Below are 27,797 nucleotides of genomic sequence, written 5' to 3'. Positions count from 1 at the left end.
CTCCCAATTTATCCCTTTCCCCTGCCGCCAGAAGAGCTCTTTTGAGTGGATCTAAAGTACCTGAGAATCCAGACCCTCGACCCTGCTTGCAGAGTGCGACCCACTAAGCTCCCCAGCAGCTGGGGATAGAGTGGTCGACCAGACAGTGGCCTGCTCTCAGGAAGCTTCCAGACAGTCTGTGCTATGGGGGGGGAAGATGGACTGTGGAAACGAGGGGTGGGGGACCCAGCTGCTAAGAATTTATCCCAGGAGAGTATCCATTGCTGATGAAGTATGTCACGCAGATGTCCATCACAGTTTAATTTACAACCACGGGAAACGTTGGAAATACCCCAAGAACACGATATTAGAGGAACGGTCGTGTTTAATAAGTGATTTTACAGCCATTGCAAAAGATTTCCATAAGAAAGCTGTTGTAAAGGCTTTACACAATATATTTGACAGGCTGGCAGAATGTTTATGACACATCTTAAGCAGAAAGGCAGGATGTAAAATTAAGTTTGGGCAGGAGCTCACCCATGTATTAGGTCAAACCGTGGGAAATACTCATTTTTGTAGGTCAGAAATGGTTGATGGTTGGCGACCGTGTGACCTCATTGAAATGAACAGAAATAAGAATGGAAAGGAATGTGCTAAAACAGGAGCAGTGGTTCTGTCTGGTTTGTGAAATCCGAGGCGGTTGCTATTTAATTATTATGGAAAACTAGAAATCCCTCGTCTGTGTTAACGTCACCTGTTACATAGGGGACCCCCCAGGAGAGCCCACTTCCACACCCGCCCATGAGCCAGCCGTTCATGGGGACCGCCATCCTGGACTTCCTTTCCTCCAAGCATCACCCCCATCCTTCGGCCCCTTCCTCTCAAGTCACGGCTGGGACCCCTGGGTAGTTCTATAAACTCTCCAGGGCATACCCCACTCAGCCCGAGTTGGCCCTGATGGGGGCCTCAGTCCGCCTACATCCGACCCTCCATGGTAGTTATTAGAACACAGCTTTCTAGGTGCCGCTTCCAGCCAATGAACTCACTGAACTTGGCCCAGGCCCTAGATAAACTCCAGGGCAGGCTTGGCCGGCCAGCAGTTTGGCCCTCCTAGCTCTGGTTATCGCACTGATACTGCTGTGACCTAAGATGACCCAGCCCTGTGTGCACCACACTGTTGGTTTATTGAGCCTGCCTGCAGGCACCAAAAACCCCTTTGGCTTTCTCACCTGTGCTGCTGCTACAGGTGGGAACCTCCCATGCCCCCCATCTTTGCTGAATCTCTTGATATTTCCTCCATAGTAGCCTATCAAGATGATTTTGTGTTTGGGAACTCCCTGGCGGTCCAGCGGTCAGGACTCAGCACTTCCACCGCAGGGGGCCCAGGTTCCATCAGCGGTCGGGGATCCCGCATGCCACGTGGGGCGACCCCCCCCCCAAAAAAAAGCTTTGTGTTAATTCATCTCTCTGTCTTTATTTCCAAACAAAATCTGGGGCAGCTTCTCTGCTCCATGTCATCTGTGAATTTGATAAGCGAGCCTCCTATGGTCTCATCTCAGGCAAGACCAAGGACAGAGCCCTTTGGCATTCCACTAGAGACCCTCTTTCTACGTAACAAGCTTGAGTGTGGATGCGCAGTAAATTTTAAAGTCGCCCAACCTGCACCCATCAGTTCCTAATACCCCCTGGAATTTACAAGGATGTCATGAGGGACTCAGCCAGCACCTAGCTGATACCCCAGGGGCCCATATCCACTCTGTCTCCCCACTGTGCCCAGAGCCACGAGGATTAGCGACCCATTTGCTGTAGTGGCTGTAAACACCTTCACTCTGTCTACTCTCCTGCAGGGCTGCAAAGCACACCTCTCAGAGTTCAGTCTTGATTTGTTCCAGGAAACGGGAAACCCAGGATTCACGGCCTATTTCCCATTCCCACAGCCCATAAGCCATTTTTTGCCAGAGATTAACATCGAGTTTGTACAATTAACTTCCTTCCTCTTTTCCAATCAGGATCGCTTTGCCCTTCTGTTGTTTTCTGTCACTCTGCGCTCCCCGGCTCCCCAAAGGCACTCCACACAGGCTCAGCCAGCTGTCTCCGTGTCTGACGCAAATGTTGTCCGATCTGGCGACTTTAGTTGGTGCCATCTGTGTCCCTGGACAGCCGTGTGCCAGGTACTGAGGAGTTGAGGTCAGCTACATGTCCCTCGTCCTGCACTGAGCTTCGACGCCATTCTCAACGTGTTTTCTCTGATCCTTCTTGGTCCAAGTGCCATCTCACCAACAGAGGAGACAGAAGGAAACCATGGTTAAGCAGTCTCGTTTTAGGGAGTTCCCTGGTGGCCTAGTGGCTAGGATCCCAGGCTTTCACTGCTGTGGCCCGGGTTCAATCCCTGAACTGAGATCCCACAAGCCACGCGGTGTGGCCCAAAAAAATGGGGGGGAGGGGGGAGTCATTTGTGTCATATTTTAGATTCCACATGAAAGTGATATCACATGGTGTTTGTCTTTCTCTGTCTGACTTACTTCACTTAGTATGATAATCTCTAGGTCCATCCATGTTGCTGCAAATGGCATTATTTCATTATTTTTAAATGACTGAGAAATAGTCTGTATATGTATACCACATCTTCTTTATCCATTCATCTGTCGATGTACATTTAGGTTGTTTCCATGTCTTGGCTATTGTGAATAGTGCTGCTATCAACCTAGGGGCGCATGTATATTTCCAAATTATAGTTTTGTCTGTGTATATGCCCAGGACTGTAATTGTTGGATCATATGACAACTCTGTTTTTAGTTTTTTGAGGAACCTCCACACTGTTTTCCATAGTGGCTGCACCAATTTACATTCCCACCAACAGTGTAAGAAGGTTCCCTTTTCTGTACACCCTCTCCAGCATTTATTATTTGTAGACTTTTTAATGATGGCTATTCTGAACTGTGTGAGGTGGTACCCCATTGTAGTTTTGATTTGCATTTCGCTAATAATGAGCAATGTCGAGCATCTTTCCATGTGCCTGTTGACCATCTGTATGTCTTTGGAGAAATGTTTATTTTGGTCTTCTGCCCATTTTTTGATTGGGTTTTTTGGGGGGTTTGTTATTGAATTGTGTGAGCTGTTTGTATATTTTGGAAATTAAGCCCTTATCAGTCACATCATTTGCAAATATTTTCTCGCACTTCGTAGGCTGTCTTTTCGTTTTCTTTATGGTTTCCTTTGCTGTGCAAAAGCTTTATCATCTTAACCATCGTAAGTGCACAGCCCGGTGGCATTAAGCACATTCACATTGTTGTGCAAGCATCCCCACCATCCATCTCCAGAACTTTCTCATCTTCCCAAACTGAAACGCTGTCCCCATGAAACACTGACTCCTCATACCCCACCCTCAGCCCCTGACACTCACCATTTACTTCCTGTCTCTGTGGATGTGACTCATTTAGGGACCTTACATGAGTGGAATCACACAGTATTTGTGCTTTTGTGTCTGACTTATTTCACTGAGGATAATGTCCTCAAGGTTCATCCATGTTGTAGCAGGTGTCAGAATCTCCTTCCTTTTTAGGGCTGAATAATATTCCAGTGTTACGAAAGGACCACATTTTGTTTATCCATTCATCCATTGAAGGGCACTTGGGTTGCTTCCACCTCAGCATTATTGTGAATAATGCTGCTGTGAACATGGGTGTCCCTAAATATTTTCGATTATTTGTCACTTCCCTCCCTCTGTCCCAAGAGGGGCCTGGCCCATTCCTGCCCTTTTGAAACATAACTCGGAGCACCCGCACACACATACCTTTTCAAATGTTATTCTTTTGTTTTTAACAAGGCTCAGTTCCTCCCGAACTTAACTTTTTTTAAAAAAAAGGAAACTTTCATTTGAGAATAGTTTTCAGTTTATAAAAAACTTGCAAAGAGAGTACGGAGTTTCCTTATACCCCCACCCCCGCCACGTAGTTTCCCCTGATGTTCACATTACTGTTGACTAAACTCTGTACTTTATTCAGGTTTCACCAGGTTTTCTGTGCCAAGGTCCAGCCCAGGAGCCCACATTGCGCTTAGCGGATTTCACTTTTGAGCTACTTCCCTGATGTTGTCATCCTTTGCAGTTAAGCATCGTCCAATTCTAATAACCAGCCTCTGAAAATCTGAACTTGGTGGTCTTCCATGGCAGCCCCTCATCCTCCTCCTTCAGATCCTGCCCCCTTTCCTTACTCCTCATGATTCTTCATCAAATCATGTTCCAAATTTTTTATTTTATTGAAGTGTAGTTGATTTACAATGTTGTGTTAATTTTTGCTGTACAGCAAAGTGACTCAGTTATTTTTATATATATATATATATATTCTTTTTATATTCTTTTTTTTTTTTGTTGTGGTACGCGGGCCTCTCCCATTGCGGAGCACAGGCTCCAGACGCACAGGCTCAGCGGCCATGGCTCACGGGCCCAGCCGCTCTGCGGCATGTGGGATCTTCCCGGACCGGGGCACAACCCGTGTCCCCTGCATCGGCAGGTGGACTCTCAACCACTGCGCCACCAGGGAAGCCCTTCCTTTTATATTCTTTTCCATTATGGTTTATTAGGGTATTGAATATAGTTCCCTGTGCTGCACAGTAGGACCTTGTTGTTTATCCATCCTGTATATACTAGTTTGCATCTGCTAATCCCAAACTCCCAATCCATCCCTCCCCCACCCCCACCCCCCCATTCTGTTCTCTATGTCTGTGAGTCTGTTTTTGTTTTGTAGGTATGTTCATTTACGTCGTATTTTAGATTCCGCCTGTAAGTGATATCACATGGTGTTTGTCTTTCTCTGTCTGACTTGCTTCACTTAGTGTGATAATCTCTAGGTCCATCCATGTTGCTGCAAATGGCATTATGTCATTCTTTTTTATGGCTGAGTAATATTCCATTGTGTATATGTACCACATCTTCTTTATCCATTCCTCTGTCAATGGACATATTGGTTGCTTCCATGTCTTGGCTATTGTGAACAGTGCTGCTACGAACATTGGGGTGCATGTATCTTTTTGAATTATAGTTTTGTCTGGGTTCATTTTCCAAATTTTTAAGACCCCCCCCTTCCCCCTTTAATCTCAGATATCAGGTCTTTGAAATAAACCCCTCTTTGCTTCTTCTCAAAAGTAAACTCTTAACACAAAACCAAACAAAGGAGGAATTATCTATAATCACAATAGGTAGGCATCTACTCATTATAAAACATTACTGCATTTTGGTACCAACATATTCATTGATGTCATTGGAGAAAAGGAAAATGCCATTCAGGTGATGAACCTCCAGGTTATCTGCCAACCAACCCATTTCAGAGAGAGGAAGCTCCTTGGCCATTCATTTTTGTTATTGTTTTTGTTTTAATTTTAAGGTACATATGCTTCCTAAGTTGCAGGCCCCGTTCAGTAACGTAACATTCACAAATGTCAGGTGTACCCAGCGAAATGTCATTTCAGCCCTGAGCTTTCCAAAAATCTTTTACTCAGATTAATTTTCAGCAAGATACACACGCATAAAAGATCACGCAGTTCCCTTTCCTCTAGACACAGGCAGACAGTGAGTTGGGCACAGTTTCTTAGCTAAGCAGACAAGGTACAGTTGCGCCCCCCCATATCCACAGGTTCCACATCCTTGATTCAGCCAACCAAGGATCAAAAATACTCCAGAAACTTCCAGAAAGCAAAACTTGAATTTGCTGTGCTCACAGCCAACTATTTACCTAGCATTTACATTGTATTAGGTATGATAAGTAACCTTGAGATGATTTAAAGTATACCTGAGGGTGTGCATAGGTTCTATGCAGATTCAGCTGACCCCTGAACAGTGCGGGGGGTGGGGGGGGGTAGGGGCGCTGACCCTCTGTGCAGTCGAAAATCTGAGTATAACTTTATAGTTGGCCCTTTATATCTGTGGCTCCACATCCTCAGATTCAACCAACCACGGATTGTATAGAACTATAGCACATATTTAGTGGGAAAAAAAAATCCGCTATAAGTGGACCTGCACAGTTCAAACCCGTGTTGTTCAAGGGTCAACTGTATTGATACTTTGCCATTTCATGTGAGGGACTTGAGCATCCTGGGATTTGGAATTTTGGCATCCTTAGAGGCCCTGGAACCAATCCCCTCCGGATACCGAGGGCTGACTGTATTTAGCATTCATGCTAATAACAAAGTAAATTTTTCTTTTTTAAAAAATTTATTTGTTTATTTTTTTAAATTTATTTTTGGCTGCGTTGGGTCTTCGTTGCTGCATGCAGGCTTTCTCTAGTTGCGGCGAGCAGGGGCTACTCTTCGTTGCAGAGTACAGGCTTCTCATTATGGTGGCTTCTCTTGTTGCGGAGCACAGGCTCTAGGTGTGCGGACTTCAGTACTTGTGGCACGTGGGCGCAATAGTTGTGGCTTGCGGGCTCAGTAGTTGTGGCTCGCGGGCTCTAGAGCACAGGCTCAGTAGTTATGGTGCACAGGCTTAGTTACTCCACGGCATGTGGGAACTTCCCAGACCAGGGCTTGAATCCATGTCCCCTGCATTGGCAGGCAGATTCTTAACCACTGCGCCACCAGGGAAGTCCCCAAAGTGAATTTTTTCTATGCCTTGCGGTGATGTTGGGGATTTACTCAATAAGGGCAGATTCTCCCATGAGGTCAGGGACAGGCAGGGATGGCTGGCCTAGGGCTGTCTGGCAGCTCTCTCAGCCAGGTATAATTTCTTACCATCCACACCTTTGTGCATTTCTCTTTTACATGGTGGCCCCTGGCAGAGGCTTCTGCATGAAGTCCGCAGGTTTCCAGCCAGGACAAAGTCTTGCGTTTGGCCACTCTCAGTGGAGCAGCCCCACATCCTGTTGGGTGGCTCTTTTTTTTTTTTTTTTGGCCACACTGCGAAGCTTGTGGGATCTTAGTTCCCCAACCAGGCATCAAGCCCATGCCCCCTGCAGTGGAAGCACCAAGTCCTCCCCGCTGGACCGCCAGGGAAGTCCCTCTCATTACTTTTTATACTCTCACAGTCTCTTCTCCCAAATTATGGTGACTCGCCATGAGGTCGTCGGGCATTTCTCGTTTTCATTGTAACCCTCTCTGAATGTCTCCAAGCCTGCTTTCTTATAAAGCACTATTCCCAGACCCTCCTCCTTGACCATCAGAACTGCTCTCTGAGGTCTCGGTTGAGTGTCCATCACCTTCTGCAGGAATTCTGCTTAAGAGGCTGTGCCCTTTGGCCTTCCCTCTAAGAGATGAAGGGAGGGAAGAAAAAGGAAGTCTGCTTGTTCTTTCTGCTGAGGTGTCCAGTGAGTGATAAGAGAAGCTCTGGAATTAAATGAGTTCGCAGGAAACACGGCTTTATTCACTGTGTTCTGGTCTGAATTGTGTTCCCCCCAAATTCCCATGTTGCATCCCTAACCCCCCAGCGTGATGGTAATAGGAGGTGGGGCCTTTGCAAGGTGATTGGAGTAGATGAGGTCATGAGGTTGGGGCCCCCATGATGGGATTAGTGCCCTTATAAGAAAAAACCTTAGATAGCTTGTTCGCACTCTCTCTACCACGTAAGGACCCAGCAAGAAGGTGGCCATCTGAAGCCAGGAAGCAAGCCCTCAGCAAAGGCCGAAACTACTGGCACCTTAGTCTTGGACTTCCCAGCCTCCAGGACTGTAAGACATAAATTTCTATTGTTTAAGCCACCCAATCTGTTATTTTATTATGGCAGCCGGAGCTGTTTACGACTTTGGGCATGAGTGTTCTTTCTTTTTTTGTTGGTGGTGGTGATGCTTTTGTTTGTTTCACACTTTTTCTTTTGAAATCATTACAAATTCACAGGAAATTGCAAAGGTGGTACAGAGAGGTCACGTGTACCCCTCACGCAGTTTCCCCCACTGGTTACTTCTTTGTAACTACAATATAATAGGATGTCAAAACGAGGAAATTGTTATCTGGACAATATGTGAGTCTGGTCCAATGCCATTTTATTACATGTGTAGATTCCCACAGCCACCACTTCCCTCAAGATCCAGGACTGTTCCATCACCACAGATTGCCCTTGAACTTCTGCATTATATTCTCACCCACTCTTCATGCACCCGCCCGCCCCCCACTGATAACTCCAGCAACCACAAATCCTTTCTCTATCTCTATAATTTTGTCATTTCAAGAATGCTACAGGGCTTCCCTGGTGGCGCAGTGGTTGAGAGTCCGCCTGCCGATGCAGGGGACATGGGTTCGTGCCCCGGTCCGGGAAGGTCCCACATGCTGTGGAGCGGCTAGTGCTGTGAGCCATGGCTGCTGAGCCTGCGCGTCTGGAGCCTGTGCTCCGCAACGGGAGAGGCCACAGCAGTGAGAGGCCTGCGTACCAAAAAAAAAAAAAAAAAAAAAAAAATGCTACATAGGGAATTCCCTGGTGGTCCAGTGGTTAGGACTCCGCACTTCCCTTGCTGGGGGCCTGGATTTGATCCCTGGTCGGGGAACTAAGATCCCGCAAGCCACTCGGTGCAGCCAAAAAAAAAAGAAATGTTACATAAATGGAATCATATGGTGACCTTTTGAGGTTGTATTTTATCTCAGTATAACGCCCATGAGATCTACCCAGGTTGCTGTGTGTTATCAACAGTTCCTTTTCCTTGCCGAGTAGTATTCCGTGGCATGGGTGGACCGCAGTCTGTCTGACCATTTACTCAGTGAAGGACATCTGTGTTGTTTCCTGTTTTGGCCTCAAAGCAGCTGTGAACAGTCATGTAAAGGTTTTTGTCTGGACCTGAGTTTTGCATTTCTCTGAGATAAATACACAAGAATGCAGTTGTTTAGTTTTCTTTACAAACCACCCAACTGTTTTCCAGAGCGGCTGCACCCTTTTACATTCCCATCAGCAATGTATGAGTGATCCAGTTTCTCCACATCCTCACCAGCATTTAGCATCATCACCGTTTTTTATTTTAGCCGTTCTGGTAGTGACGGCTCACGGTGGTTTTGCATTTCTCTGATGGCTAAATGATGTTGAACATCATTTCACGTGCTTTTTTACCATATGTATATCTTATTCGGTGAAATGTAGTCTTCATCTCTTATGCTCATTTTCTGAATGGGTTATTTGTATTTTTACTGTTGGATTTTGAGAGCACGTCATACATTCTAAATGCTAGTCTTTCATCAGATAGGCAGTTTGCAAAATATTTCCTCCCACTCTGTAGCCTATCTTTTCATCCTTTTAACAGATCTTCCACAAGCAAATGTTTTTAATTATGATGAAGTCAATTTAAAGATATATTTTTCTTTTGTGGATCAGGCTTCTGGTGTCATAGCAAAGAACTCTTTCACCCATCCAAGCCCCAGTTCCTGAAGATTTTTCTCCTATGTTAGCTCTGAAAAGTCTTATAGTTCTACATTTTCTGTTTAAATCTGTGGTCCATTTTGAATTCTTGTTTGTGAAAAGCATGAAGTTTAGGTTGAGGTTCATTTTTATGCCCACAGACATGGCCATTGGTTCTTTCTGCGTTAACTTCCGGAATTATCCATAGAATAATACAAACTATTTTGTAGAATAGTGATTTGCAAGCATATCGCTTGATGGTATAACCCACATGTCCTGCATGATATTTATGCCAAAAATATATATTTACTACTATATTATCCTTTTGCTATACATGAGGGATTTTTCAACACAGATCTCTAGATCACTCATTATTAAACATTAATTCTCAACGTATAAATCTTCATTCCAGAAGCAATTAACTGTGGGTGGTAGCAGTACAGGTTATTTCTACTTTTATACTGTTTTGTGATTTTTAAGTCTTCTGCACACACAGTCAGGAAGATCCCAGAATTCTTTTTTAAGTGGTGTTTGCTGGGTTTGACGTAATTTGGGAGTGGGCGGGGGGCTTGTGTATTTTTTTAATTTCAGGTTCACAAAGAATATTCTTTCTGGCTCACACTTCTAAGCCCCAATATGCCTTTTTTTTTTCTTTTCTTCTTTTTTTTTTTTCTCTCTTTGTCCTCTGAGGCATGGGGTTAAGGTTTGGGGTTTGGGGGTTTTTTTTCCCCCTCCTGTATTTTTCTTTTTTTTCTTTTTTATGCTGTCTTGCTTTTGTAACATCCAACTGAAGCAGGGCAGAGAAATCAATGAGTTGTCTTGGCATTGATTTAGTCTATTCCCAGGTGGCTGCCAAGCTGGGAACTGTGAACTGAAAACTTCATTTGGTATCAGATTTTCTTAATTGTCTCTCGAACACTCGCCCGCAGCCCATGCTTGCTAGAACTCTCCAGAGACAGGTGGCACTCGCAGCCTGAGAGAAAAGTCTTCGAAGACACAAATAATGGGGGCAGGGAGGGGGGCCTAGGACCTCACCAAATATGAGAAAAGGGGCAGCTGTTTCGAAGCCAAGCCTTTGAAACTGCCAGGCGGCTGGTGGTTTTTTCGTTTGTTTTTTTGTTTTTAATATTTATTTATTTGTTTGTTTGTTTATTCTGGCTGCTCCGGGTCTTAGTTGCGGCATGCGGACTTCTTAGTTGTGGCATGCGGGATCTTTAGTTGTGGCACGCAGGATCTAGTTCCCCAACCAGGGATCGAACCCAGGCCGCCTGCATTGGGAGCACTGGACCGCCAGGGAAGTCCCCTGCGTGGCCTTTTGCAGAAAACTGCAGGGACCTCTGTGCCCGGGCCCAGCTGCCTCCCAAAGATGTTTCCAGTTACTTTTCCCATCGAGCAGCAGGAGGAATCTGCCATTTAGAATATAGAATTCTTTTTTTTAAAATTGAAATACAGTTGATTGACAGTGTTGTGTTAGTCTCAGGTGTATAGCAAAGTGATTCGGTTATACGTATATATATCTATATGTTCTTTTTCAGATTTTTTTTCCATTACTGGCTATTATAAGATATTGAGTATAGTTCCCTGTGCTATACAGTAGGTCCTTGTTGGTTAGAATATAAAATTCTTGCTTGGAAGTTGGTGTTTCTAGAAGCCAGTATGCTTCTAGATTATAAAGGACAGTTTAAGCCCAATTAAGATGGTCACTTGATATGTCATAATGAGTTTCCTTGAAAAATGACTTTCAACAGGTTCTTAACTATCAAGTCTTGTTCATGGACTTCCCTCGTGGGTCCTTAGGTTCCCCCAAGGGCTGATGGGGTTGTGCTTGTGTATCAGAGGATTTATAGACTGCAGGTCACTCGGGAGCCTAAGTACGCTAGAAATTAGCCTCTATTAACCTGAACTTTGTGGCGTGGGGTCTGTTGTCCAAGTAAAATCCCAAAGTGGGATCATTGTAGCTGTCACACCAGCTTAGTCATCTGATTTGCTCACAGAGACCCCTCTTCAAGAAACCGAGGCAAAACAGGTTTAAAAAAAAAAAAAATCATGAGAACAGGCTGCTGTCTGTTTGTGGCTGAGAACGGGTGTGTTTTTTCCTCTGGGCCAAGAACTTTTTCCATTTTCACCGTTCACTTCTCATTGTCATTCCTGGCTCTCCTCTGGGTCCCCTCTGTGGTGGACCGGTTGCCGCAGCGGGCCAGGAGCATGCCGATCGATGGCACCTCTCAGCGGTGGGCAGACGGTGCTAATTAAGCTCCGAATCGGGTTCGATGGCTGTGCACACAGCACAGCCCAGATCCCAGCGACCCACCACCCACTGTCTGCCCCACCATGGCTGTCTGGTTTAGGAAAACACGAGAGCAGGATAAATACAGATTCCTGTCTGCCTCAGAGCCAGGGGCAGCATGACTAAGTCATACTGGGTGTGAAACCTACAAATCACTGGGCTTGTTCTCCTGCAGAAAGGTAGCCCTTCTTCACAGGAGTTTATCCGCTGAACAGCTTTAACTGAGTTATAATTCACATATCATACAATGCACCCATTTCAGTGTACAGTGCAGTGGCTTTTAGTGTATTCAGAGTCACTGCAATCAATTTATTTTATTTATTTTTGGCCATGCTGCACAGCTTGGGGGATCTTAGTTCCCCAACCAGGGGGTCGCACCCAGGCCCTCAGCAGTGAGAGCACCGAATTGTAACCACTGGACTGCCAGGGAATTCCCCCCCTTTTTTTTTTTCTGCAATCAATCTTAGAACCCCCAAGAGAAACCCCATACCCATTAGCTGTCACCCTCCAATCTTCCCAAGTCCTAGGCACCTACCTATTGATCTACTTTCCGTCATTGTGGATTTACCTATTCTGCATGTTTCCTATAGATGGACTCCTACACTGCATGGTCTTGTGTGCCTGACCACTTTCACTCAGCAGGATATTTCCCGGGTCCATCCACATGGGAGCGTGTTTCAGCATCTCATTTCTTCTTTAGATGAGCGCTATTCCATTGTATGGATGCAGGATTCTGTCTCTGCAAGTTCACCTACTGGCTAAAATGTATTTGTAACCCTCCAATCAGTACTTGTGGGGTGTTTTCACAGTCACGTGCAGAGACACTTGCGGTGAAAAATGTGAATCACTAAGGCGCACGTTCCCAGCTGAGGTTGGACAGGCCATGCCCTGCATTCTTGCTTCAGTTCATACTGCAAACATGTGTCCTTTTTGCAGTGTATTTGGTGCCACATGTTTTGCCCTTTTTTTTGGTGGGGAGGGGAGCTTTTTGTTGGTGATTTGGCAAAGGGGCCCCCAAGCATAGCGCTGAAGTGCTGTCTAGTGGTCTTAAGCACGAGAAGGCTACAGTGGGCCTTACAGAGAAAATCTGTGTTAGACCAGCTTCGTTCAGACACACGTTCAATGTTAATGAATCAACAGTATATGTTAACTAACGCGTTTTTCAATAGAAACACACATAAAACAAGGTTACAGGATGAATGGTTGGCAAAAGTGCAGCCAGAAGCTCCCATAGGAGCCGTGGTTCCGTATTAGCTAATTCAGTCCCTACCACGAATAACAAGAATTGACTGTAACTTTTTATTCCGGAGTGGTTCAAGACTTACAAGAAGTTGTAAAAACAGACTTCCTGTGTACCCTCCACCAGGCATCCCCCACTCCTGACATCTCACGTAACCATAGTCCAGTGGCAAAACCAAGACATTGATACAATGTTATCAGCTCAGGGACAGACCCTATTCGGGTTTTGCTCATTGTTACCTGCACTCTTGTGAGGGAAAGGGGAGTGTATATATCTATGAAATGTTTTCCAGGTGTAGATGTGAGGAACCAGTACCACAGTCAAGAGGCAGGACTATTCCATCACCCTAAATAAACAATGATTTCTTTTTTAAAAAACGGTGGTAGGGCTTCCCTGGTGGTGCAGTGGTTGAGAATCTGCCTGCTAGTGCAGGGGACACGGGTTCGAGCCCTGGTCTGGGAGGATCCCACATGCCGCGGGGCAACTGGGCCCGTGAGCCACAACTACTGAGCCTGCGCGTCTAGAGCCTGTGCTCCTCAACAAGAGAGGCCGCGACAGTGAGAGGCCCGCGCGCCACGATGAAGAGCGGCCCCCGCTTGCCACAACTAGAGAAAGCCCTCGCACAGGAATGAAGACCCGACACAGCCAAAAATAAATAACTAAACAAATGTGGGGTTTTGATTCAGCAAAAAAAAGATGGTAAAATAGACATAAACATAAAACTGACCAGTTTAACCAGAGTACAATCCAGTGGCATTAAGTACATTCACAGTGTTGGGCAACCACTACCACCATCCAGCTTCAAAACTCTCTTCATTTTCCCCAATTGATACTCTGTCCATGTTAAACAAAACTCCCCATTCCCCTTCCTCAGCCCCTGGGAGCCCCCCATTCTAATTTTTCTCTCTATGAACCTGACTCCTTTTGGGACCTCCTAGAAGTGGAATCCGAGGGTATTTGTCTTTTTTGTGTCTGACTTGTTTCACTGAGCACCATGTCCTCACATTCCGTGCATGTTGTAGCAAGTGTCAGAATTTCGTTCCTTTTTATGGCTAAATAAAATCCCGTGAAACAGTGATTTCTTGGCACGTGTTTTGTGGGAGGCACTGTCCTCTATTCTACTGGGGAGGCAGACAGTGATCAGAATAAGTAAATTATATCATACGTTTAGTTCATCATTCTTTTAGCTGGAATTCTACCCCTTGTACCCTTTTGAGTCCAGTTGTACCTGGGGCCCCTAATCATGACCCCCAAGACATGAAAACCTCAAAGTGTCTTAATCACCCAAGGAAAATCTAATTCCATTTATCGTAGATTTAGCATTACCGATCATTTTCGAAAAATTCTCTGGAACCAGTGATTCTTAGAGGGTGTTTAGGGTGACTTTTCCTCCCGTTGGCTGTTTGATTAAAGCAGAATCCATCCGACTTCAGGCAGGACCTCGGATCACAGGAACAATCTGTCAGCCGCGCCAGGATGCCGGGCAAAGTCTTCATTTTAGCATTTGTCCCATATTTGTACCTCCAGATCGTAATTGCCTGGGTGGAGTTCACTGGGCGTAGAAATGCCAGGAAGTGCCTGCCCTGGACCGTGGAGGCCTCGATTTATGATTTTCACCATTGCAAACGAGTGTTGGTATGTGAACGAACAGCCTTGTCACCTTTGTCTACTATGATAATAGCCGTTGTTAGCTATTTATGATCATGACGTCAGGATGTTTGAGGTCACTGACCAAATGGCATCACGTAGTCTCTGTGCTGCTCAGAACCAGAGTCCCAACTACTTTCCTTGTGTGACATAGAGAAACTGGTGGGTGGGTGCATTGGGGACCCAGGAGCCGGGTCAGGAAGGCCACTGGACAGATTTCTTCTTTTTTTTTTTTTTTTTTTGGCCATGCTGCTCAGCATGCAGGATCTTAGTTCCCTGACCAGGGATGGAACCCATGTCCTCTTCATTGGGAGCGCGGAGTCTTAACCACTGGACCACCAGGGAAGTCCCCAGATTTCTTTTCAAGGTTGCTGTTTGTCTTAGAGCAAAGCTTTCAGATGTGGCTTTCACCCTGAGAATAAATAAATTAGCCAAGCGGCCCGTCGCAACCAGGCTTGACTTAAATGGTTGACTTGTCAAATAGGAGGAGGAAAAAAAAAAACAGCTTCATTAATGACAGCCTGGCTTTCAAAGAGCTGCATCTTTCCATCGATGGGGAAGGATCAGTGGGTACAATACATCTGAACATTCCAACTCTTTTTTTTCTTTTCAATACATATTTTTTAATTTAAAAAGGTAAAAATTACATTCACATTCTTTAAACACTTATTCTAATATCACATTATTTTTTAAAATAATTTGACTCTTTGTCTCTTACTTGTGTTCAACATCCTTTCTATTCAATATCCAATCTGATGCTAGATTTCTGTTTTTGTTGTTGTTTGTTTTTGTTATGTGTGTGTATGTATGTGTTTGGTTGTATGTGTCCAAAATCCAGTACAGTCATGTACTTCAAGTATAATTATAATAGATGAATACTTGTCTGTAGATTATGACCTTAATAGAACATACAAATTCTTGCTAGTACCGAGTATGAAAAAAATTGCAGATTTGAATCAGGTAGTCCTGTGAGTGATGTCATGGGCTTTCATTTATCAAATACAAGTGGCACTGGACATTGTACATATCTTAATTCTCACTGTCCTTATTTATCAAGGTGAAGATAAGATTGCATACCTTGATATTTATTGAGAGGATCGAATGAATTAACATATAACATATGGGAAGAACATATTCAAGTATATGATCTACTGGAGGTAGTTGGCATCAACAGTAATATCCCAGCTCTTAACTAGCAGATGAGGGCAGACAACCCTTCGGGGCTCCTGTTGTGTGTTAGGTTGGTTTACGATCACCTTATAATATAGGATCAGGGCCTCTCATCAACCTTGGGAGTCAAATTCTATCAGAGCAATTAGGAACAGCGGCGCGTGTGGCCAAACACCAGAGACCCCACGGTCTCAGCATCTCAGAATCATCCTGACAGCCGGTCTCAGATTAATTACAATCTGAGATGTGTGTGATGTCGGCACAAGCTCCCAATCCGTGATCTTAAGACTCTTTGCGGTGGATGTAAACCGCTCTTTGCTTTCTACCCCCTACCAAGATGGAGGGGTACAGGGTGGAGGAGTTGTCGTGTTGTTCCTTTTTTACCTGAGGAGAAAATACTGTGCGATTTCCACACTAAACGGTCACAGCGGGGACCAACTTCCTGCCGTCCATACCCGAGGCTTCAGCCAATACAGTACGAGAAGCAGCTTTCCATTTCTAGAAGGATCACCCCCGGGGCTATAAAAACGGCAAAGCCCGGCCGGGTCTGGGCGCCCCCAGCGTGACCATGGGGAACGCACACTCCAAGAGCAGCGACGGGGCCAGCTCGCTCCACGGCCGCCCCGAGCTCTCGTTCTACAGCTCTTTTCCCAGGAAGTGGAGCGAGAACGTCTTTCTGGATAACGAGCTGCTGACCTCCAAGATTCTGTCCGTGCTGCGGCCCCAGTCAGAGCGGGGCCTCCGGACGGGCCACCTCCGCTACCCTGCCCACTTCCTCAGCACCAACTCTGTCTTTGCCTCCGTCGCAGCATCCCTGAAGGAGCACCCGAGGGCCACCCTCCTGTCCGATGGCAGCCCGGGCCTGGCCAGGAATGTCGGCATGACGGTCTCGCAGAAGGGGGGTCCACAGTCAGCACCCAGCCCGGCGGGAACGGGGACGAGACTTGGGTGAGTCGGGTAGCCCCTCTGCCACAGGGGCTGGCGAAGGGAGGGAGCAGAGGTGGCGTTCCTCAGGGACCCCGAGGGTAGCCTCTCCGGAAGGAGACCCTCAGTGGCGGGGGTGGGGGGTGTGTTGGGGAGAGCCCCACCAAGCGGCAAGATTGCTGTTAACACCTGCTTTGGAGATTCACTCCTTTTCCTTTTTCAAAAATGATGTGTTCTGGGGGTCCTCGGCCATTTGGAGCCAGTTTGCTTCCTGCTCTTGAAGGACCCTTGGACAGGGCTCCTCTGTGTCCTCCAGACGAGGCTGGAAGTCCACTGAGGTTGCTGTGAAGTTTGTGTCCTGTTATTCATGGCTTAATCCGATTTTCCTAGGACTTTGAGGTGGTTCTTGTAATATTGCATTCAACAGCGTTCAGGTAGAAAACCTCGTGTAAAAAAGAAAAACAAATGTCACTGCAGTGATCCTTGGATGAGTCGGTGGGGAAAGGAGCTGATTTTCTTTTTCCTCTAGAAAGGATTCTCCCTCCAGTCTCAAGTGGGAATGAGGCTGTGTCCACCCTACTCTGGCCAGAAAGAATTCCAGGGGTTCCTGAGGGCTCCGGTGGCCAGGAAAGGAAGCATATAATGAATGCATCCTTAGAATGTACTTGAACATTAGATTAAAGTTAGTTTTGATGGCAGATATAGGGAACAAACTAGTGGTTGCCAGTGGGGAGAGGGAAGGGGAGAGGGGCAAGATAGTGGCAGGGGATTAAGAGGCACAAACTACTATGTATAAAATAGATAGGGATTCCCTGGTGGCACAGTGGTTAAGAATCTGCCTGCCAGTGCAGGGGACATGGGTTCGAGCCCTGGTCCGGGAACATCCCTCATGCTGTGGAGCAACTGAGCCCGTGTGCCACAACTACTGAGCCTGCGCTCTAGAGCCCATGAGCCACAACTGCTGAGCCCGCGTGCCACAACTACTGGAGCCCTCATGTCTAGAGCCCGTGCTTCGCAACAGAGAAGCCACCACAATGAGAAGCCCAAGCACTGCAACGAAGAGTAGCCCCTGCTTGCCGCAACTAGAGAAAGCCCATGCACAGCAACAGACTCAACGCAGCCAAAAATAAATAAATAAAATAAATAAATTTATTTTAAAAAATAAAATAGATAAACTACACGGGTATATTATACAACACAGGGAATATCGCCAGTGTTTTTTAATAAGTGTAAATGGAGTATAACCTTTAAAAATTGTGAATCACTATGTTATACACCTGTAACTAATATAACATTGTACATCAACTGTACTCCCCCCAAAAACAGGCAGTTTTGATGGAAGACCTGATGTCACATTGACAGATAGTCTCCTAATTTTCAGAATGATCTGTGAGTTAAGGCTTACGTTGATAGCCAGAAAGTTCTCAAATAGTATCTAATCAGATTGAGTAATAACGTGAGTTGCCTTTGTAGAATGTGTGTGTGTGTGTGTGTGTGTGTAATGCAGTTTTTTAAAATGAGTGGTTTTATGATTTCCATTTAGACCAGTCACAGGAGAGATGGATGAAACCGACACAGTGTCTCTGAAGTTCAAGCAGGCAGCCGATGACTCTCTTTCACTTACATCTTTGAACGCTGACTCCATCTTTATAGAAGGTACCGTCACCTCGATTCTTTCTCGGGTGTCAGGTGGTCTCCATTCACTGGGAGGCGCCGGGACCCACATCGGGGCGTCCAGGCGGCACGGGCAGGGGCAGCCCCAAGCCTGCCAAGGCCCTGGGCCCCTGAGCGGCGGCCTCCTATCCTTCCCTCAGACCCCTACACTGCCTCGCTGAGGCGTGAGATCGAAGCAGATGCCCACGAGTTCGAGGCTGAGTCCTGGAGCCTCTCCGTGGACCCCGCATATGTGAAGAAACAGAAGAGGGAGGTGGTGAAAAGGCAGGATGTGCTCTATGGTAAGGAGGCCTGCCACGCCAGCCCTTCACTTCCTACCCCTCCTCCCTCTTCTTCTTCTTGATTTTTTTTTTTTTTAATTTATTAATTCCATCTGGGAGCCAGGGCTCCACTGCTGACCCTCCCTGAGACTGTGTGGCCCACTCCACCTACTGCCCCAGGGTAGCCCTGCCTTCCGGGCCGGGAAGGAGGTGGCCAGACGGGGCTTTGTGAGAACCAGTCCCCGAGGACAGGAATGGCCGAATGCCCAGTCCTGACTCGTCCTTACCTTGCTGGTGACCCCGGGAGAGAAGACCTCCTGGGCCCATCCCAGCCATCCCTGGTGACCACAGACAGGCCCGGGTGTGGTGGAGGTTTTGGAGGCAGGTCCCTCTCTGCATGTGACTGTAGCACTGCTCCGGGGTGGGCGCCCCTTCCCACCGGCTGTTGGAAAACCTGGCCGTGGGCAGCCGCTGTCCTTAGATGGGATGTTGCAGTCACCATGGAAACCACATCTCCCAGGCACTGCCCATCCCTGGGCTGGGTGCCCCCCTTGGGTCCCTCCAGGCCCCCAGCACTGCTCAGTGGTGTCCACTCACCAGTGGACACTCAACTGCCTTCCATGTTTTGCACACTGAGCTCCCTGCCAGGGCCAGAGCAGGTTGGGGTGTGGGTGGAGAGGAGAGCCTGAGCCCAGCCAGGAGTCCTGCCTAGAAGGTGGGGGGGGGGGGTGGGCAGTGCAGTCCATCGCTTCCCTCTGGGCAGCCCTGTGTCATGCTATCTCCGCTGCTGGGCAAGTGCAGAGTCCTTCCAGCCCTGTGGCTGGCGACCCTGGCCCCGGCCGGCGCCACTGACTTCTGTTTCATCTCTAGCAACTTCAAGGCCTTGACTTAAACGGCAGAGGAGCTCCATCACAAAATCGAATCTTTCTTTGCCTTTAACAGTGAATTAAAATCCTCCCTGGAGCTCCACTTTTCCCATCAGTTATAGTCTGGGGCAGGTCTCTGACATGCAAGTTTCACATCCCAGGGAGGGGTGTTGGTCAGAACAGCCTCCTTGTTTCAAACAGCCTGGAAACATCTTCGGTTAATATTAGGCAGGAACCCCTCCTGTGCGTTTGAGGTCCCAGCGCACATCCGGGTCCTCTCTTTCCTGATATCCTTCCACCCCTCGCTGTCCCCTTAAGCTGGGCCCCCAGCACTGCTGGGTCGGGGAGGACAGGAAGCCTGGCCCCTGGGCTGTGAGACCACCAGGGCGAGGGCTTCGCGGAAACCTGAGAAGCCGGCCTGGCCCATCACGGGACAAGGGAGAGCCGAGCCGGGGCGTTGGCCCCGCACCACTAAGTCCCGCGTCCGTATCCCTGCAGAGCTGATGCAGACGGAGGCCCACCACGTGCGGACGCTCAAGATCATGCTGAAGGTCTACTCCAGGGCCCTGCGGGAGGAGCTGCAGTTCAGCCCCAAGGCCGTCAGCCTCCTCTTCCCGGGCGCAGACGACCTGCTGGAGGTGCACGGCCACTTCCTTTCTCGGCTGAAGGAGCGCCGTCAGGAGTCCCTGGAGGAGGGCAGTGACCGCAACTACATCGTCCAGAAGATCGGGGACCTCCTGGTACAGCAGGTGGGCGCGGCCAGGGCGGCTCAGGGCCTGGACCAGCCCCTGCCCCGTCTCTTTCCTTCCAATGCAGAAAGAACATGCCCCCCACTTACTGGGAGCCCCAGCGCCCGAGGACTTCAGTCCCGGCCCCTTAACAGCCACGCGTCCTGCCACCAGCCTAGAAACAAAGAGACCTAAACGGTGAACACACTCGTCTAGACACTATCCAGTGGGTGTTCTGGGCTTTTGATTGGTTGGTTGGCTGGCTTTCATTTTTTTTGGTCTCGACGGCTGTTTGGTTTTTGGACCAGAGCCATCCATGGTAGGGCCGTTGACCCTGAGCTGACTTCTGAGTGGACTTCTGGGCCGAGACCGAGATTGACAGAGGGGACGCAAGACCCCTCGTCTGCCCTCGGAGTGCCCGGAGCATCCCAAGTCAGCTAACTAGGATTCATGAGAAGAAGACGCCGTTCGCTTTTGAATTTTTCTAACATACTTCCACTTAAATTTCTTTTTTCTTCTCGGATTTCGGGATGTTTTACAAGCACCTGTGACGTGTAGACGTTTTCTCCTTTTCCCTCTCGGTACCTTGTGCCGAGACACCACGTACTGAAGCATTTCTCTGTTTGGGTGCCAGCGAGCCAGACAAGAAAGTGAAATCCCAAGTCAAGTCAATCTGCGTTTTAGCAGAGTCAGGCGAATGAGGTGAAAACATTCCCTGGTAGTTTTTGTGTTTCCTTCTGGTAACGCCTCCACGGCCTCTCTTCAGTTTTCAGGTGAAAACGGGGAGAGAATGAAAGAAAAATACGGCGTCTTCTGTAGCGGCCACAACGAAGCCGTCAGTCGCTACAAGTTGCTGCTGCAGCAAAACAAGAAATTTCAAAACTTGATCAAGGTAAAAAAAAAAAAAAGGTATTTATTTTTAATTAAAAACATATCCTCCGGACTTCCCCAGCAGTCCAGTGGTTAAGCATCCACGCTTCCAATGCAGGGGGCATGGATTTGATCCCTGATCAGGGAACTGAGATACTGCGTGCTGCACGGTACGGCCAAAAAATTTTTTAATTTAAAAAAAAAGAAGTATCCTCTTTGCAATAGGTTGTTCCCTTCCCCCTCCTCCCCCTCCCCCCCCCCCGGAACTGTAGGCTTTTGGAGAGGTTGGGATTATAAACAACTTGTTATGAGGCAGTGATTTTTCAAGGTTCTGTCTCATTTTTAACCACAAACTCAATTCAGAACACAGTGGTGAAAGCTCTGGAGAGTCCCCGGGTGTAAAGCAAAGCAGGCCTAGGGTTTTGTTCCTGCCGCAGCAGGGTGGCCCCTGAGATGCCCCTCAATGGATGACCATGGGTCCTCAGACCGTTGAGCGGACACGAGCGTCCTCGCAAGGGGCCGCCCTGCCCCGGGAACCGGCCCTCCAGAGCCACCCGCTCTGCCTCGGATTCTCCAGCAGATGCAAGGCCTGCCTTCTTCTAAGCCTGTGTCCTTTCATCACCTCCTCCCCTGTCTGGTCCCCGTGCATCCCCCGCAGCCCGTGGAATGACCCACACCTGTCTTCTTTCTGCCCAGCAGTGTGCAAGTGCTCAGGGCCCAGGATCTGAGTCAGTAGTCGGGCAAGACCCCGTCCCCCCGCATCCTGGGAGGCACTCCTGGGTCAAGGCTGCCGGGCGCCTGCACCCCACAACAGCTCCACACCTGCAGCCTGTACCCCAACGACTCTACCCTGAAGTGATATCCAGCAACTAAAGGTCTAGAGTTAAGGATGCAGGGTTGTTAAATTTCACCCCAGGGAACTTCCCTGGCGGTCCAGTGGTTAAGACCCCGCGCTTCCACTGCAGGGGGCACGGGTTCGATCCCTGGTCGGGGAACTAAGATCCTGCACGCCACGAGGTGTGGCCAAGAAAAAAAAAATTTTTTTTTAAACTTTCACTGCATTATCCTGGCAGTGGATAGATGTGAAAAGGAGAGGGTCGTTTGGGGGCCTGAGTCCAGTGGTTAGGACTTGGCACTTTCACTGCCACGGGCCCAGGTTCAATCCCTGGTCAGGGAACTAAGATCCCACAAGCCACATGACGTGGCTGGGAAAAAAAAGTGACTTCAGGTGACCACTTCGTAGGCTCTTAGCCAGAAGCGTGCACCAGCAGCCACCAGGGAGCCAGTTCAGAGAGCACCGGCCCAGCCGCGTCTGGAGGGTCCCGACGGCCGTCAGCAGGGTTAGGGTCTGCGCATGTGCATGTGCACATGGACAGCTCTCCAGGCAATTCCCACAACCACCCCCCCACTCACTCCCCCGCCCCCCGGCTGGTTTCTTCCTAATGGGTTCTGTGGGGGCCCACATTTTATAGCAGGTGAGGCTGCCTCTGCCTTTGTGGCCTTTCTGTATACAGCAGGCCGTCCCTGCTTTCAAGTACCTGCAAAGCGGCAAGGAAAAGGTCCCCGTAAGCCGAAAAGGGACCGTGAACTGGATATCACTCGATATCCGACCATGAACTGATGTGGCGGGAGATTAGACGCCCACGCAGCATGCCTTTGTTTTCTCCGTTTCATAGAGAATCGGCAACTTCTCCATCGTGAGGCGGCTCGGCGTGCAGGAGTGTATCCTTCTGGTCACGCAGCGTATAACTAAGTACCCCGTGCTGGTGGAGCGTATTATTCAGAACACGGAAGGTACGGTAGTTCTCCTGTCTTGCCCTTAGGTGCTTGGTGGGGAGGAGGGTCTGTGTCTCCCCACCACCTATTCTAATAGTGGGTTAGATAATCCACTCTGCGATCTGTCCCTGGTTCTCCGGATTCTCCGGGCTCAGCAGTCACTAACTGAGCTGCCACCTTGCAGAATCCACTGTGCTGGGTGCTAGGGTGCCTGGTCTCGCCTGCCGTTACCCCCCCAGTCCCCGCACAGTCTGGGCTGGAGCAGCCCTCAGTCATTATTGGAGAGTGGATGAAAAGACACAGGCAGTGCCCTTGCTAAGGTCACCCCTGGGTGACCCACACAGGCCCAGAGGTGACCTCCGTGTCACGTGCCTGGTGCCATGGAGGGCAGAGAGGAAGGGCATGTAGCCCAGCCGGGGGTTCCCGGAGGCCAGGGCAGTGCTGACCGCACCTCCCTTATCTCCAGGGGATTTGGGTGGTGGGAGAATGCACAAAGTTCCCCTGCCGTGAAAGCAGAGCCCCTGGAGTGGGAGGAGCCAGCCCTTGGTAATGGCCAGAGGTGGAGGGAGTCTTTTATGGAGAGCTGGAGGGCAGGGGGGAGTCTGTTTACCGAGGAATGGCCGGCGGAGTTATGCAGGGGCTGTTCTTGCCACTTGATTTGCACCTCAGCTTCTGCATTCGACAGAAGCTCTATCTTGGTGAAAACCAAACGCTGGGCTGTCACGTTTACTTTGGAGAAGCGTTTACATCTCAGGAAATTCGAGTTGGAAGGTGATTCTCGAGGGTCTTCTGAGTAGTGGCCTCGGGACACACCTCCTCGACCCCATAGCCTGTCCGCCTCCATCGTGTTCATGGACACAGACCAAGAAAAGCGCTAATTCTGCTGTGTGTGGCAGCTGACTCCGAGGACCACAAAGACCTGACCCAGGCCCTGAACCTCATCAAAGGCATCATCTCGCAAGTGGACGCCAGGGTCAGCGAGTGTGAGAAAGGCCAGCGCCTCAGGGAGATCGCGGGGAAGATGGACCTCAAGTCCTCCAGCAAGCTCAAGAACGGGCTGACCTTCCGCAAGGAGGACATGCTACAGCGGCAGCTCCACCTGGAGGGCACGCTGTGCTGGAAGACCACGTCCGGGCGCCTAAAAGGTAAAGTCCCTCTCCAGTCACCTCTGCTGGATGCCATCCTGGGTTGATGGGTGCCATCTTGGATCAGTGGCACCATCTTGGAGTGGTAGACACCATTTGGGATTGGTAGCACCATCTTGGAGTGGTGGACGCCATCTTGGATCAGTGGCACCACCTTGGGGTGATGGACACCATCCTGGGTCGGTGGCACCACCTTGGAGTCTTGGGCACCTTCTTGGATGAGTGAGCACCATTTTGGATTGATGGGCACCAGCTGGCACAGAGCCACTGCAGCCTGGCTGCTTCGCGGCTGAAGGGAGGTTACCTGCTGAGTCAGGCCGAGCACAGAAGTAGAGCAGGAACGAGGTGGAGGTGGTCCTACCAGCACGCTCTGTGTCCGGTGGTTGAGATGGTGTGGTGCACACAGGGAAGGCCACCGGGTGAAGAGGGCACATTGAGTCCTTGACTCCTGAACAGAAAGCCGGGGTATCAGGACACCCCAGATTTAGCAGAGACCCCAGGGTTCTAAACAACAGTCACAGGCCCCAGTCGGGGTAGAGGATGCCACCTGGGCCACGGACCTCTGTGGCCCCCAGCGTCCCACCCGCTGTTCGGGATGAGCTCCACGCCCTACTTTCAAGATCCGTGGTGTGGTTCCAGACCAGAGAGCGCCCGGTGCTCATCCCTGAGTTTCCTGTCCGTTTCATGAGCCTCCAGAAACATCCTAACCTGTCCACTGGCATCAGCCTCTTTAAAGATCTTTGGGGGGTGTCGCAGGTAGCCACACGACTACCTAGCACATCCACACGACTAGGATGTGCTTGTTCTTAATTTGAGCTGGCGAGCAGCCAAAAGATAGTCTACAGTTGAGCACCCCCTGCGTGCCAGGCACCGAGGCGGGTGGCAGAGGCCCCTGCCCACGTGGGGCTCCAGTCGGTGGGCAGAAGGAGAGAAGTAAACACAAAAACAGTGAAGAGCACAGTAAGTGCTTTAGAGGATCCCAGCAGGCTGCAGCGCGAGAGAGTTCCGTGAGGAGAGGTTGTCTCGTTGGGATGGGGTGTCTGAACAAGCTCCCCGAGGAGGAGGTATTTTCGTTTCCCGCAGCGCGAGCGCTCCTGTTGGAAACACAGCTCAGGATTTGCACCCACGTGCACCAGCTCTGCCGGGCGGGTCACCGCACCATGTCCCTACAGGGACAAGGCTCCGAGCCTGCCGCCACCAGGAAGCTCGGGCATGCGGGCACGAGAGTTTTGCTATGGCAGGGAGCAGGACACGAGCGTCCAGGGGCTCGGCGTTAAAAGCTGAAACCAGGAGGGTGATGGGGTGGGGTCAGGTTGAAGGGCGCCCGCGGGCTGTGGCGCCGGCCTGGGATTCCACGTCTGCCCGGCGGGACCCTGTAAGATGTGTCCTTCTGCGTTCTCCCCTTAGATGTCCTTGCTGTCCTGTTGACGGACGTGCTTCTCCTGCTACAAGAAAAGGATCAAAAATACGTCTTTGCTTCCGTGGTACGTGTCCCGTCCCTTCGCAGAAAGGGCTGCTCGAAAGCTGCCTGCACGGGCTGGGGACGGGGGTACTGAATGGGCTCCTGTCCAGTGGCCTGAGGCGGCTTCAGGGTCATGCCAAAATCTTGCCCAGTTCCGCCCGGGCTCTGTGCTTCCGTGGCCCTTCCCCTCGCAGGCGCCTGGGCTCTCACAGGCCCGGGCAACCTCTCCGGAAGAGCCTGTCCCTCCTTCCCGGGGAGCTAGCGCATCGCTGAGGATGCACACGCAGGCAGCCACTGCCCTGGGAGCTATGACCACGTCGGCCCCACGGCATGCTGGTCCCAGCACAGCCGCGTCACGGGAGCCAAGCTGGCCGGGAGCTCCGTGCGGACGGAGGGCTCGGAGTCAGGCTGGGATTCCGCGCATCTCACCCGGCCCACGTCCACCGGGGACACGGCCTCCGCCCCTGCTCGCCTGGGTGACCCGTGGGTGCCTGCTGTGGGGGGGGCTCAGCGAACCCATTTGCCTCTGGGTTCACCTGGAGAGGAAGGTGGCCTTTGTCACTCAACTCCAGAGTCTCGCCCCTTTCCCAGGGACTTAAACTAGCTTCTCAAGAAGTTTCCAGAAATAGGTCACGCTGTCTTGCCAAACGGTGGTCTCGCCCTGACGCCAGCCCACCTCGTGTGTGCTGTGTTCGCTCACGAGGGTGATGCGACATCTATGACCTGCTGTGCCATCTGCTCCCCATGGCCTCCCCTGCTCGCCCTCTGTGTGTGTGTCTGTGTGTCTGTGTCCTGACTGCCTCTCCTCAGAAAGACACCAGTCCTTTTGGGTCAGGGCCCACCCTCATGACCTCGCTTTAACTTAATCACCTTTTTAAAGACCCTGTCTCCAAATACCGTCACATTAGGACCTCGGCATCTGGATTTAGTGGGGAATGGGGGGAAATGCAGTATAGCCCATAACAACCAGTTAAAATAGCGCATTTTACGGGTCGGTCAGAGCATTATCTCTTGTCGGACACACCACAGATTGGGAATGCTGGCTGGCTCTGGGTGCTTGGGGCACACGGTTGGGAGGAAGGTTTATTTGTCGTCACAGACTGCCTGCTCTTGTATCTCCTGAGGTTTATGCAGTGTGCGCGCGTTAGCGATTATAAAACATCTTTTAAGCACGTTGAACAAGCTCATGAGAAGGATGTGAGGATATCATCGCGATAGTGTCCGTTTCCCCCAGGCGGCAAAATCTTTCTGCTTTGAATTGTTGGAGGATAAGCAGGGTGCACGCCTCCCCCGTGCCCCCCCAAGTCCCCTTCCCCGCCGACTCATGGCTCCACGGCTGTAGGCCAGGTACAGAGTGACCCTCCCCGCCCCTTCCCACCTGTGCAGGACTCCAAGCGCCCCATCATCTCGCTGCAAAAGCTCATCGTGAGGGAGGTGGCCAACGAGGAGAAAGCCATGTTCCTGATCAGCGCCTCCCTGCACGGGCCCGAGATGTACGAGATCTACACCAGCTCCAAGGAGGACAGGAACACCTGGATGGCTCACATCCGAAGGGCCGTGGAGAGGTGAGAGGGGCCTGGGTGGGCCTTCCCTCCACTGACGGCTGTGCCCCTGGCTTTGGTGGCTGGCTTAATCGGCAGAGACCTTGGAGCGCCTGCGAGGGTGCCGGGGGTCGCGGGCGGACGACCCCTTCGCTTTTCCCTCCCTGTCATTCCACCTCGGTGCTCTGTCCGTCCCCTCATCTAAGGGCAGACAGAAGACGCCATTCAGCCCCTTCCGACAACGGCTAAAAAGGCCCAGATGTCTGTGGCTGGAGGATGCGGGGCCCGCAGCTCTGTATTGGTGGGCTGTCCACCTGACACGGGGGGCTGTCCTTCCTCCTCAGGCCAGGGGACCCCTCAGGACCCCAGCCCTGTGGCTTTGAGTGATGCCTGGCTCCTGCCACCGACAGACGGTGGTCTGGCCCCCACCCCCAGCCTGCTGCTCCCTCCCTTTATGCCCAGAAGCTTCTCAAAGCTTTCGTCTTCTTCGAGCCCCCTCAGTCCTCAACTTCGGCTCTGCTGGCCTTGCAGCGTCCTGTAGCTGGGAGGTCCCCAGGGAAGGAACTGCTCTGTCTCCTCCACCCCCCACACCCCGCAAGACATTTGAAACCTGTGGCCGGTTACGTCCTGACACTTTGAGACTGGATGCTTGCCGACGGCTGTGTTTCTGTCCTGCACGGTTGACCATTAACAAACTAAATCTCTCAGCACATCAGAGATGCTCTTTGCAGCCGGGCCTGCAGGCAGACCTCGGTGCTGTTTCAGAGGCAGCCAGTCCATGGAGCGTGCTTGCCCATCTGTCCCCTCTCCCTGCAGCTGCCCGGACGAGGAGGAGGGCCCCTACAGCGAGGCCGAGGAGGAGAGGAAGGTGGTTGAGGCCCGCGCCGTGAGGCTGAGGGACTTCCAAGGTAAGGGCGGGGCGGG

General features: G+C 50.1%; 1 protein-coding gene across 7 annotated transcripts in view; it reads left to right on the top strand.

Annotated features, from left to right (window-relative positions):
- Positions 1-27,797, top strand: part of ARHGEF18 (Rho/Rac guanine nucleotide exchange factor 18) — a 95,775-nt gene that overhangs the window by 52,923 nt on the left and 15,055 nt on the right. For 5 of the 7 annotated variants that reach the window (XM_022557639.2, XM_089905537.1, XM_089905536.1 and 2 more), the window contains 10 exons: positions 16,437-16,575; positions 18,095-18,207; positions 18,366-18,506; positions 19,850-20,100; positions 20,846-20,971; positions 22,626-22,743; positions 23,622-23,870; positions 25,278-25,354; positions 26,719-26,897; positions 27,690-27,781. In XM_022557639.2, coding sequence (XP_022413347.2) covers positions 16,437-16,575; positions 18,095-18,207; positions 18,366-18,506; positions 19,850-20,100; positions 20,846-20,971; positions 22,626-22,743; positions 23,622-23,870; positions 25,278-25,354; positions 26,719-26,897; positions 27,690-27,781 — 1,485 coding nt within the window. Of the gene's footprint in view, positions 1-14,337; positions 16,576-18,094; positions 18,208-18,365; positions 18,507-19,849; positions 20,101-20,845; positions 20,972-22,625; positions 22,744-23,621; positions 23,871-25,277; positions 25,355-26,718; positions 26,898-27,689; positions 27,782-27,797 lie in introns of all 7 variants that reach the window. The other 2 variants (XM_089905539.1, XM_089905538.1) reach the window with 2 other exon arrangements.

The sequence above is a fragment of the Delphinapterus leucas genome, unplaced genomic scaffold (genome assembly GCF_059928025.1).
Source record: "Delphinapterus leucas isolate spDelLeu-1000000601 "Yukka" unplaced genomic scaffold, BTC_Dleu_Yukka2 spDelLeu_asBTCV2_sq25, whole genome shotgun sequence".
NCBI classification, from domain to species: domain Eukaryota; kingdom Metazoa; phylum Chordata; class Mammalia; order Artiodactyla; family Monodontidae; genus Delphinapterus; species Delphinapterus leucas.
Note: the sequence above shows the minus strand (reverse complement) of the source record. Positions and strands in the feature narration are given on the sequence as shown.